We start from the raw sequence: 11,756 nt of genomic DNA on the forward strand, positions 1-11,756 counted from the left end.
AACTGTTGCAGCGGGTTCAGATGCAAGATGGAGTAAAGTAATGGGGAGTTGGTGCTGAATTGGTGTGCTCGAGATGGATTCGACACAACTGCTGCATTGGCAATTGGCGTGGGAAGTACCGGAGGTAATTGGTTCGTCGACTGTCAATAGGTGGTTTGGTAGAGGGGTGGCGGCTAAGTCTTCCGGCATGGCGGCTATCTTCTGTGTTGGCCTGCGCCCTCCGATAGAGGAGCGGCAATATCACCCGGTGCAACTATTTAATTATTAGATTTGTATTTCAAAGCAACTACTCGGCCAGGGTGTAGCGTACATATCAGTCTCTTCGGGTGTCGGTGGTATTGCGCTGCGGAAGCTGGCTCCCCTTCGCCTGCTTGGTTCTGCGTCATTGTTCTGCCACCAGGAAGCAGCGGATAACAGATTGGCTGTTTTGAATTGTAGAATCGCTGGAATATGCTACTCCCTCGAGGGACAACACTGCGCATAAGTTATAGTCCCCGTTCTATCTGTTCTGTTCTCGCAATTAGCGGGTCGGGTTGCTTCTCACCCCGCGCTGGTGGGTTGAGTGGCCAGGATGCATCTACTTACACAGGAGATAATGCCAATGCTGATAACTAGGCGATAATAAGAACAGTAGCAGAGGTAATTTCATTAGCAGAGACAGAAAGGCAAAGAGAGAGAGAGAAACCGCTGTCAGAAAAAATACGGAAGTTCTGACTCGTTTTCGCGGTCATCTGCCCGGCTAACTAGTAGTCACTTAGTGACGTGATGTCCGTCAGGCTATCTCGGCGAAGCTCGGCGATGCCTCTGGCTGCCTCCGGATGGCCCCTGTATGCTACTGACGTATTAAAAGGCGCGAAAGTTGATGTTATACAATGTTTTTTTTTTTTTTTTGATATTTTTCTCTTGTCAAGGTCTATATAGAGTAGGGATTTGTCTATTCATCCGTAGTTCAAGGCCACATCCGTCTGAGCCGGGCCAAAAAAAGAAAATTAACATCAACAACCACCGCAGCCTGCGCTCAATCAACCAACGCCACACTTTTTTGAATATCAAAGAGATAGGAAAAGAACAGGAAAGTAAAAGGAAAACCCCATTCCCACCAGACCCTCGGTTGTTGTTCAATTTGCATGCCAGATATCCTCCCTTCCTACAGAAGTGCAAAAGAGCCAAATGAAGTCAAATATCAAAGCTCAAATGTCAAGTAAAATGTAAATATAACCCGAGACCAATCGCTTTGGGGAAAAAAAAAATAACGCCGTCTCAAGGGTGATAAGTGTGGGAAGACCAGCCCAACAAGCCGTATTAGATTAATAAAGATCCGTTTGAACATCTTCAGCCGAGGAATGGTTAGAGAGGTACGCATGGAAATAATTCTCGGAAACGAACACCCGATAATAAAAAGCAAACGCCGACCGCTGTGTATGGTACAGGGGAATGCATCAATCAACAAAAACAATAGGTAAAATAAAATGCGTATCTGTTTTGTGATAAAAAATATAAAAAATTTCAGATCGAGTAAGTGGTACTAAAACACTCACTCGATATGTTTTTCGATTTATTTAGATATTTTGTATTTTTTTTTTTCTTTGGGTAGACAAAAGAAAACGTAGATAATGTGGGAAAAACAGGTTTTGTGTATAGGGTATATATGTTTTGTTGAATCACACATGGGTGTCATTTGGTGTGAGCCTATGCTGGGTGTCCACCATTGACTAAATCCAGCACCTTTCCGGTGACAGCGGAAGGGTAGCCGCGAGAAAGCATCTCACGCACAACGCCATTGGCGCCTGCATGGTCTTCAGCAGCAAGGAAAGCTCGAGTCATGGCCTCATATGTGCTGGGTTCTCGCTTGTCAATCCCCACTCCATCATACACTGCCTTGGCGTTACTGACATTTCCAGTCGTAGCCCAGCCGTGGATGAGGGTGTTTGCGATATAAGCAGTCATGGCAACCTTGTTGGCAGCCATATCGGCTAGCACGGCAGGAGTATCAGAGACCTGATGGTTGGCCACCATGGATTCAAACAGAGCTTGATAAAGACATGCTTGTGGGCGAAGGTGCGGTTCAGCAAGGGCGGAGTCGAAGGTTTCGCGGGCTCCGGCCATGTCATGCAGCACACATCCTCGAGCATGGATAAGAGAGGCGTAATGTACAGCCTCAGGAAGCTGACCAGAAGCACGGATGGTATCCAAAACCTCGGTGGCAGCAGTCATATTGACAGGGTCGAGCGAAGCATAGGCATCAATAAGCAGTTTATAAGTGTGCATCGTAGGCTGAATGTCCTTGGACTTCATACGCTCATAGTAAGCAAGAACCTTAGAGCGGTCACGCTTGGTGTTGAGGAAGTACTGGATGATGGAGTTGTAAGGTGCGGGACGAGGTTTGTAGTTTGGCATCGACTCCATTTCATCGAACATTTCTTCGGCAAAGCGTTCGTCGCTTACACGGCACAGGGCGTTGACAATGGTGCCATAGGTAACGCTAGTAGGTCGAACATTATTGGCACGCATCTCAGCGAAGTAGAGCAAACAGTCGTCAATGCGACGAGCTTTGCCTAGCTTGCCAATGAGAGCATTATAGAGGAATGAAGTCGGTTCAACACCCTCGGAGGTAGCACGATGAAACACCTTGACGGCTTCAGTGGCTTCATCAAAAGTCTTGGTTGATTCCTTGAGAGTGGTGATGTAAAGGCCGAAGGTATTGGCAGATGGAGCAGATCCCATGTTCAACAGTTCCTGGTGGTACTTGGCTGCGAGGCTACGCTCACCAGCAGTGAGACAAGCGGCAACCATGGAATCAAGGATAGAAGTCCAGCCATACTTGACAGCGTTGTATTGCGGAAGAAGCGGGACATCGTGTTTGGCCATACCCAGGATCTCATGTACCATGTTCATGTTTCCGCATTTAGCAGCGGCAGTAATTAGTTTAGCATAGGTAATGTAGCGGGGATGTCTGCCAATTCGGCGCATGTTCTTGAATTTGGTCATGGCATTGTTAAGATGGTCCTCGATACGGCCGCGCGAGCTCTCGAGCATCTCAGCAATTATTGACGACCCTCTGAAGTCTGTGGAGTGCGCGTAAGGATCAAACGAATCATCAGGGCGAGCAGGTTTAAGTCCTGGTGATGGCTGCGGCTGTGGAGCAGCTGGCGATGGGGTATTGTAAGAGGGCGTGGTGAAAACAGGGGTATTTCCATGGGTATAGTGGTGCCATTTCTGTGCAAGATCCGGGCGAACATCTCCCAACTTTGCGATTCCCCGTTCAAGAAGTTGCTTGGTGTAGTCGTCGAGGCGGATACCAGCGTTCATTGCAACATCCAGCATGTGGGCAAAGCGAAGAGGGTGTGCTGCATCAAACAAGGTGGAGCCATTGACCAGCATACCAGCCTGCGCCTGCATTGCAAGAGTAAGATCTCTAGCCGTCAAGTGAGAAATTCCCATGGGCCCTAGGCTGGCTACAACATACTCGGCAACAGGGGAGACAAGGCCACCGTTCTCGACCATACACCACATCAGGGTCATAGCCGAATGAGGTGAGAGTGGTGCTGCAGCCTGAATGAGAATGCGGCCAAGCAAATCAATGGCCTCGTCAATCTCCTCCCTCACACGCTGCCTTTGCTCATTTGCAGCGGCGCTTGAGCTTGCACTTCGAATACGTGTGAACATGCTTCGGGCTTCCATGAGACCCTCCTCAATTTGACCGCTCTTCAACAAGGCAATGGTGTACATAGCTACAGGCTGAATAAAGCTTGCATTGACACGGGATGACGAAGACAGGACATCCCAGAATGGCTTGGCCATTTCAAGGCTACCTTGGCGGATGTGGAGAGCAAGCATGGCGATAGCAGGCTCAACGGAGGTGGCAGCATCCGTGGTCAGGAGACGGTAGGCGCCTGTAGCGGTGGAAATATCATTGGCATCAGCTGCAGCAATGCAAATGTTCAAAGCTGCGTCTGTCAAGGGCTGGCCATGCAGCTGGGTCTGGGCAATGTGCAAGGCCGAAGCGAAGTTGCGGGTGTCAAGGGAATGTTGGACAAACCCATCCTTAATGATTACTTGTTCAACAGCTCGGAGGCGCTCTGCCTGATTCTCAACGCCATCAAAGGAGGCACGGATCTTGTTAAAGAAGCGATGGGCTCCCTCAGTGTTTCCGCAGGAGAGATAAGCCTTGATGACGGAAGCGTAGACTTCAGCATCTTGACGTTCGACAGTTCCAAAGACTCCACTGTTATCAGCAATGGCGAGGGTCTTATATTCGTTGTAACATTCAACCGCACTCTTGAAGTCGCCCTTCATTGAAAAGGTGTCAACCATTGGTGGGAACATGGCAGCGTGAGGTGCAACCTTGTTGGCCTCCATGTGAGCAAAGATCTCAATCATCTGGTCAACATTCCCCTGCATCGCACAAGCAGTCAGGAGGGAGCGATAGACGGTAAGTGGGAAGGCAATTTCGGGATGTCGAGTAGTAGCAACGTTGAACAGTTTAAGGGCAATTGGGAGAGAATGATCCTCGGTCAAGAGCTCATGCTCAACTTCGCTAGATTGAAAAATGAATTTGCCAGGCTCTTCCATGCCACCAAATCGTACTCGAGATTGCTCCAGATCCTTAGCCATGCGAAGGCAGTCCAAAGAGCGAGTGGACAAGAGCTGAACGATGATTTTGTAGGTGTCTTCATTAGGCATAACGCTCCGACGGAGCATATCGGAGTAGACATCAAGAGCCTTGGGGACAGCATTATGCGTCTCAGGATGAAGGCGGATTGCAGCTTCAAGAAGAACATTGTAAGCAGAGGCGGTGGGTTTGATCCCGTCCCTTAAGAGACTCTCGAAAGCAGCTGGGACCTGCGCGTGAGCCCCATCCTTGGCCAAGTCGACAATAGCGTTGGATCGAGACTCAGCCTGTTTCTTCTCGTAGAGGGAGATATCATTGACAGGAGTTCTTGGAGAGACGATAGATTCTTGGACGGAGGAAGCTGGAGTCTGGTGTGATTGTTCGCCGCTCTGCGCGTCGAAGACTTCACTTCCAGACTCAGCAGCCGAAGTACCATACTCAGACTCAGCAAGAGCATGTGCCTCCTGAATCTCTTGGATCTCTCTGGCAACAGCCTCATCAACTTTTGCGCTCACATTCTTATCCACAGGAGCACTCTCAACATTTCTGGAGGCTCGCACTTCACTGCGGCTTCGTACCCTTGAGACAGAGGCGGCAAGCTGGTCCACGTCAGACTCCTCTAAGGACTCTTTCTCTTCCTTGGCCGGCTTCCAGCCAATACGTTTGGTGAACTGGAATTGTTTCCAGTCACTGTCATCACCAGTCTGCTGAGCATGCTGCCAGGCAGCATAGTAAGCGGCTAGACCGGAATCACCGGTGCTACCGCTAGTAGCAGAGTGGCCTGCCTTTGCACCACTGGCGCTTGAAGAAGAACCAGAGGCATGTTGGAAAGCACTCTGAAGTTGTGCAGTTCGAGTGTACTTTACAGTCTGTGGGATCGAAGTGATCTGGTTTAGGGAGGATGCGGAGGGAGCATATGAAGATTGAGAGGCGGCAACGACAGACTGGGCGTAGCCGTGGACAAAGGTCTTGGAGAAGGTCTGGCGCGCGAGGTGAGTGAATGGCTTAAAAACCATTTACGTTATTGAGGGCCTCTTCAATGCGAAGAGGAAATACTAGGCAGGAGGGAAATGAGTAAGTACTATGATTTAATTTGGGCTTCAACGATCAACCAAGCGGCTTACCTACTCTAGCACTGGGATGATTGAGAGGATGCAGGTTCATCTGACGACCTGAAGCCGTCAATGAACGCGCTAAATGTAAGGGTATATATCAGGTTGACAAAGAAAGGGGGGGAAAGGGGGAGGTCTTTCTCGAATCTACCCGTGTCCCTTGATTGTATAGATTGATAATGGAGTAAATAAAGCGGAAGACTGGATAAAGGAGCGTAATGTCTACGCCCAGAAGACTTCTCTACCTCTATAAATGAGAGAAGAGAGCAGATCGATAGCGAGGAGAGAAACGAGAGAAAGATGGATGTCTCGTGAAAGTGAAACCTGAGATTGACCTTTCGAGATAGAAAAAAAGCCCTTTCGAAGGAAGGCGAAGAAGTGTTATAACTCATATTCTGACTAAGCAAGCTCACATTTTCCGTGTCTTTTTCTTGCCTAGCTCGCCCGATCGGGAAAGTGGGACCCAGGGCCACGAGAGCTGATCCTGATTGGCGGGATCACCCGAGCCGGTCTCGTGACCCGTTACCGAGAAGCCGCTGATCGTTACAGGGGGAAAGATATAGATCGCGGCAAAGACAAGAAGGAGAGACGCCTGGAGAGTGCGTGGATAGGCGTTGAAGACATTGACCTTGTTTGATGCTGTTTGCGGGCCTTAATATCCCAAAGAAGAATGCTCCAGCGCTCTCAGAAGGGGAAGATACGCGAAATTACTTGGTACGATTACACGACCAAGGCAGCCGGGCCAGACAATCGTCGGAGCTGTCGGAACTTTCGGAGCCGATGCGCTCGTGTTAGGGGGGAGATGAGCTTTAGGGCTGTGCCGCTGAGTCATGGCCTTTCCGGCTTATTTTCGTAAAGAGGATCAGTCAAAGGCCGTATATGACGAGTAAGACGAACAGGTCGAAGCTGCAAACTGAACAGCGAAGCGCGAAGATGCTTATGGAAGCTGTTGATCGAGAGGCGAGTCGATGGGCTCCCTCCATATTTTTTGTTGTGCGCATGTGCGGCCAGGAGTGCCGACCGTCCGTGAAGCACAGACAGAGTTCCAGAAGGCCTTTGGAAGCAGCAGGGGTAGGGTCCATGTTTTAACGGCCATGACCTCACAAACAGCTCTGGCTGGGCTGGCCCTGCCCAGCTAGGCTCCAGCATTTCTCGGCTTTGGCTTCCCTACCAGCTCCGGCAGTAGCCCATCATGCCTTGTTTCCATGGCATATTCCATCCAGTGCGTAGGCATGAGTGGCTGTTGTGGAGAACCCCGGTCCCCTTGCGCCGTGTGACACAAACATGGTGTTATTATCAGACTGGCTGGACGATTCCTTGCTCGGTCCGGAGACAAACGGCCTCAAGCGATTTTATTGGGGTCAAGCTATCGAGACATCGTGAAATCGTGACCTCATTATGATCCTGAGTGCTAAGTAACGAAACATTTCGAACTATAAATAGCAGAATCAGATAGCCGCTTGGGTGGGCATCTCTTAGAAGACAACCGTCCAGTGAAAGTCAGGCTATCAGAGATCGAAGGCACAAGGTTAAGGGGCGACCGGCGCAGGTAGTCGTTTCGTCTTGATAGCCAACTTAGGTTACTTCCGTTCCTGTAGTAAATGAAGTGATTATATAATTATCCACGTGACTCTCTGACATCCCCAGCCTGGCGCCTTAAACCACTCGGCCATTTTGTCACAGCAACGAGCAAAGGCAAGCAACAGGAACCTAGATGGGGATTATTTGCTACAGAAATTTTGTATTATAGCATCATATACTTGTTGACACACCTGAGGGAGCCGACAGTTATCTACTTTGCTGTTCACTCATCACTCACAATTACCTGCAATCCCATGAACCAGTGAAAAGAAAGTCATGCACCATATTCCCTTTCATCTTCGTCCTCGTTCAAAGTTGACACCCTGTCAATCCGATTGGTCCAACGAGTGAGCTCTACTTATTCAGTATGTTGAAGATATATATACTCGACATCGGTAAAGATATGTATTTTGGCCGAGACTTTCAGTGCCTTGTTAAGTGTGACACTATCAATTCTGTAGTCCCTTCCTTAAATTCGCTTGCAGTTCCAGGGACCCGTCACAGTGTTTGATATGTTCCAGAAATTGCATCTTTGATCGGGCGCATAAGTTGGTGCCAATCAATGCACGAAGTGGGTAAACATTTCGTGTAGCGAGGTCGGTAGTTGGACTTGAAAAGCGATACTGCTCAGAAGCTCGGAAACATCCTCGGCACCAAAGGCCGCGTTCTACAGTGTTGTCTGGCTGTAAAGAAGGGAAGCAGATAGACCCCATGCCACAGCACTCGTCAGTCAGAGTGCAGTAACGAATACGGGATGTCACTCCAGCCCCATTATTCTGGCCTTCTGGCGCGAGAGGAGCGTTTAGAAAATGCGCTAGGTGTATAAGGTGCGCGTTGTTTCGCAGGTTTGAAGGAGCAGAGCCTGCATTCACCGCCAACGAGAGCTCCTTTGCGGCCCTGACGCTGACCAGCTTCAGGCGCCGACGGCGAGAGAGCTCATGGGAAACGTCGTAAACTCCATAGATACTTCGCATTATGGGGATCTCTCTCAGCTTGGCGGTGGTGATTCTGAAGCAGTATTTGGCCAGATCGGCCGTCATCACCCACAGAGAAGGGTTTGAGCGCTGACATTCATAGCAACACCTTTCACACGTTGGGAGAAACAAGAAGGGGCCGTATTCACCGCACCAGACGCAGGATTCGGTCCTGAGAACAGCACGCAGCTTTGCGGCGGGATGTGCCGTGATGAGGCAGGATTTCCCGAGAGCCTTAAGGGTATCAGGGGCATGTTCCATAAGCTCTCGGTACGCTGGTAGATATTCGACGGCCCTTCTAGCTCGATGAGAAGTGCATGAAAGGCGAGAGAGGGCCTGGAAGTCCAACAAATTCAAGAGGGCTTGGAGAATTTCAAGGGGGAGACTGTCAAGGTACCCCATAGACGAAGGACCTTCGCAGGGCGGAACAGCTGAAAACCTTGCAGGATTTGAGATCGAGATTCTTCCTGCCAGCTGATGAAGGGGGCGATGGGCAAGATTAGCAATTAGATATTCATCGGATAGCCCGGAAGGTTGCTCGTCATGCGTTTCCCCTGAGCTATCAGGTAGTAACGTCATGGTTTCCCAGTGCTGCAGGGTAGCAGAAGCATATGGTACATCTATGATAGCAAGGAGATGCAGTCAGAGAAGAGGACGAGCAGCAGGATAGAACATGTTAGGGTAATTTAATTGCAGTGCTGTGTGGTGGGTAGATAACTAGTTAAGCCAACCTGGCTTATCGTCGCACAAGACAGAAGCCACAGCCGTATAACTAACTAGTTAATTAGTTAGTTACCCCCCTTTGTTGTGACTGTCTCTAGAAGAAAATGGCCAATACGGAGTATATCGAGATATGATGATATGTTCGAGTGCCACCATTAGATCTGAGATTTTGTTCTGCCTTCCAAATATCCAGGGTTTGGTCGAGGTGTTGTAGTTGGCGATGTTATTCCAAGCAACGAAACTGAACACCCAAAGTGATTCAGGTCCCGTCCTATAACTGCCCAGTTAACTAGCTGGCTGTCCCCTCCAGGCTAGCAACTAGTTAACGGCAAAGCGCTGTCATAACTAAGCTGCCAAAAGACTGATCCAACCGTCGCCGTTCACACACGATGTCTCGGGCCCCGGGAAGTTCTGCTCCGTTTATGGCATGCTAGCTGTGTGGACTACGACAAATACCCCCCCCGTGCGTCTTCCGGCCCCTTGCCGGATATTATCATATCTACCTCCAGAGCACCAAACAATCCAAGATAGCGTACGGACTACAGACAACTCAGTCGAAAGCTGGGAACTCTGCAACCAGCAGGCAGGCCCTTTTCATTTCGGGCATTCTACACGCCGAACGCCCGAGGCACAGTGATCCCATCTCAGCAGTTCTCCTCCCTCTGACCGCCGAGGCGCTGGATAGTTATGTGGGCCTATCCACGAGCTAATATACCCTGTATGTATTAACTCGCCAACGGGCAGCGGCGTCAGGGTGACGAATGCTGTGTGGGCAGCCCGGAACTGCAGTGGGATCAGCGCTGCGGTGGACTTTCCGCTTCCCTTTCCAGGTTGATTTAAGTCCGGAGAACCTTGTGATATTTAATTAACTACTTGTCTGGCGTGCTCATGCGTCGCAGAATCTCTGCCTGGCTCGCGGGGTAGACGCAGCTTATGCTATTTTATTATTGCAAGGCGATTATAACCTCAACAGTTGATTATCGCCACTACCTAATTTCCCGTGGCGTAGGAGAGGACAAAGAGTCAAGTCAAGGAGGGCATACTTCGTTGGACAAACTAGCCTATGCTGGTAGAGCTGCCGTTTTGGCCCGAGCTACAGAATCTCTTGAACTAGACAACGAATCTGGGCGGCGGTGGAAGTACATGGAAGACGCTTCTCCATGATACGGTACTCAAGCAGCTGCAGGCCAACCAATATACCAACTGGCGGGTTTCTACGCCTTCATAACTGAGAGCAGGCACTCCCAATAATAATAATATCCTTGGGTCACCATATAGATATGGAGACGAGAGTCCGTACTGGTTCATTTCTCTGTGGTACTGTGGGTCGGAGGAAGATCCCCCTGGCGTTAGCATCATTTAACCACCCAAGATGTTTTAGAAAACGATGATCGAACGCTCGCTCCAAGAGATCTTTGCAGTCATGCAACAACCCAGCCAGTGCACGGATACTTCATGCTGGAATTGAACTTCTACTTCTTGCATAAATTTGAATATTGAATAATGCCACATACTGTTGCCATCTCTTTGGTACTATACCCCTAGGATAAAGATATATGTGTCCCCCTGGAATATATCCCGGAGGAAGGGAAATGTCAATCTCCTTTCGCCCGGGTGATATGCCAGCCGCCCTAATAGGAGAATTTAGGCAATGTAATACCACGAATTCGTGCAATGCCTGGGGAAGATGGTTAGTTAAATAAGCCGTTAAATCCCCATCTCCCAAGCGACTCTCTCCCTTCTCTAGAGGTGCTCTTGCCGGTTGGTTTCGAATTACACACTCGTTCTTTTGTATTTACCTACTATCATTTCGTTCTTTTTATGTCAATCTACACTCACTCATTTGTGTAGATTGGCCTTCCGTTCCTTTTTATTCCACCAACCTACACTCACTCCTTTTGTGTAGGCCAAATTTTTTCACCTCTTTCCTTTCGTCCTAACTGCTTGCTAGAGCTGTAGGCACGGGGTATGGTGCGATTTCACCAGGCCATTGCTGGCCTTTTGCTCTGTGTTGCTAGCATAGCTAGTGCTGTAGAGCCGTGTGGCCAGGTTGCTGAGTACCAACAGGAACAGAAGAAGGAGGCCCCAGATGGTCTGTCCAGATATAATACCCAATGAATGATTTAATATCATTCGCTGACGGCTGGTTTCAAATAACTATAGTTTCCGAATTCAAAATCCCGGCACACCTCGCTCATGCATGTCTCCTATCTGTCCCTTTCAACCTAAACAGCACTCTACGCCTGCTTGACGGGCTGAGCTACTTCTGGGATTCCCAGTCGACCAAGGGCTGGTTGCCTAACCCACCAAAGGGGTATGATCTACCTCCCACAGATCTCGACGCAGGTCTGGATAAGATTCGCCAGAAGGCCCTCAGCGGTGGCTACACGGGCGAGTACATGTTTCAGTTAGATTTGCACGCCCTCGTTGCATCTGTCCACGACGACCACTTCTACTTGAACACGGACCTTATTTCTATCTTCTCCTTCATTCGCTACGATGTCGGCTCTTTGGTCTCTCTTTCATTGAAAGGAACGGATTTCCCAAGGCTTTATGTACTCGGTAGGTCGCACTAGGCCCTCCGTCTCTCCTTCGCTTAGAATTCCCTGTCTCACCCGCCATTATAGATGATTTGATAAAGTCAAGCAAGTCATCAGCTACTAGCAAAAAACACTCCATTGATCCCAACTCTGCTATCAAAACCATTGATGGTGAAGATTCCGTGAAATGGCTAAAGGACTGGTCCCTCAATGG

At 49.3% G+C, this 11,756-nt stretch overlaps 3 protein-coding genes across 3 annotated transcripts; 1 reads left to right on the plus strand and 2 right to left on the minus strand.

Moving 5' to 3' along the window:
• Nucleotides 1-1,689: 1,689 nt before the first annotated feature.
• Nucleotides 1,690-5,628, minus strand: TERG_05035 (uncharacterized protein; the record flags this gene model as incomplete). The annotated part of the gene is made up of 1 exon (XM_003234391.1): nt 1,690-5,628. One exon carries the CDS (start codon nt 5,626-5,628, stop codon nt 1,690-1,692), a length of 3,939 nt encoding a protein of 1,312 aa, XP_003234439.1.
• Nucleotides 5,629-7,754: 2,126 nt separating this feature from the next.
• TERG_05037 (uncharacterized protein) lies at nt 7,755-8,858 on the minus strand (the record flags this gene model as incomplete). The annotated part of the gene is made up of 1 exon (XM_003234393.1): nt 7,755-8,858. The coding sequence occupies one exon, from the start codon at nt 8,856-8,858 to the stop codon at nt 7,755-7,757; it is 1,104 nt and encodes a 367-aa protein (XP_003234441.1).
• A 2,112-nt stretch (nt 8,859-10,970) lies between these two features.
• TERG_12229 (uncharacterized protein) lies at nt 10,971-11,578 on the plus strand (the record flags this gene model as incomplete). Its single annotated transcript, XM_003234394.2, has 2 exons — nt 10,971-11,094; nt 11,166-11,578. 2 exons carry the CDS (start codon nt 10,971-10,973, stop codon nt 11,576-11,578), a joined length of 537 nt encoding a protein of 178 aa, XP_003234442.2.
• Between the last annotated feature and the right edge of the window lie 178 nt (nt 11,579-11,756).

Source organism: Trichophyton rubrum (assembly GCF_000151425.1).
Source record: "Trichophyton rubrum CBS 118892 genomic scaffold supercont2.5, whole genome shotgun sequence".
Taxonomy (NCBI): domain Eukaryota; kingdom Fungi; phylum Ascomycota; class Eurotiomycetes; order Onygenales; family Arthrodermataceae; genus Trichophyton; species Trichophyton rubrum.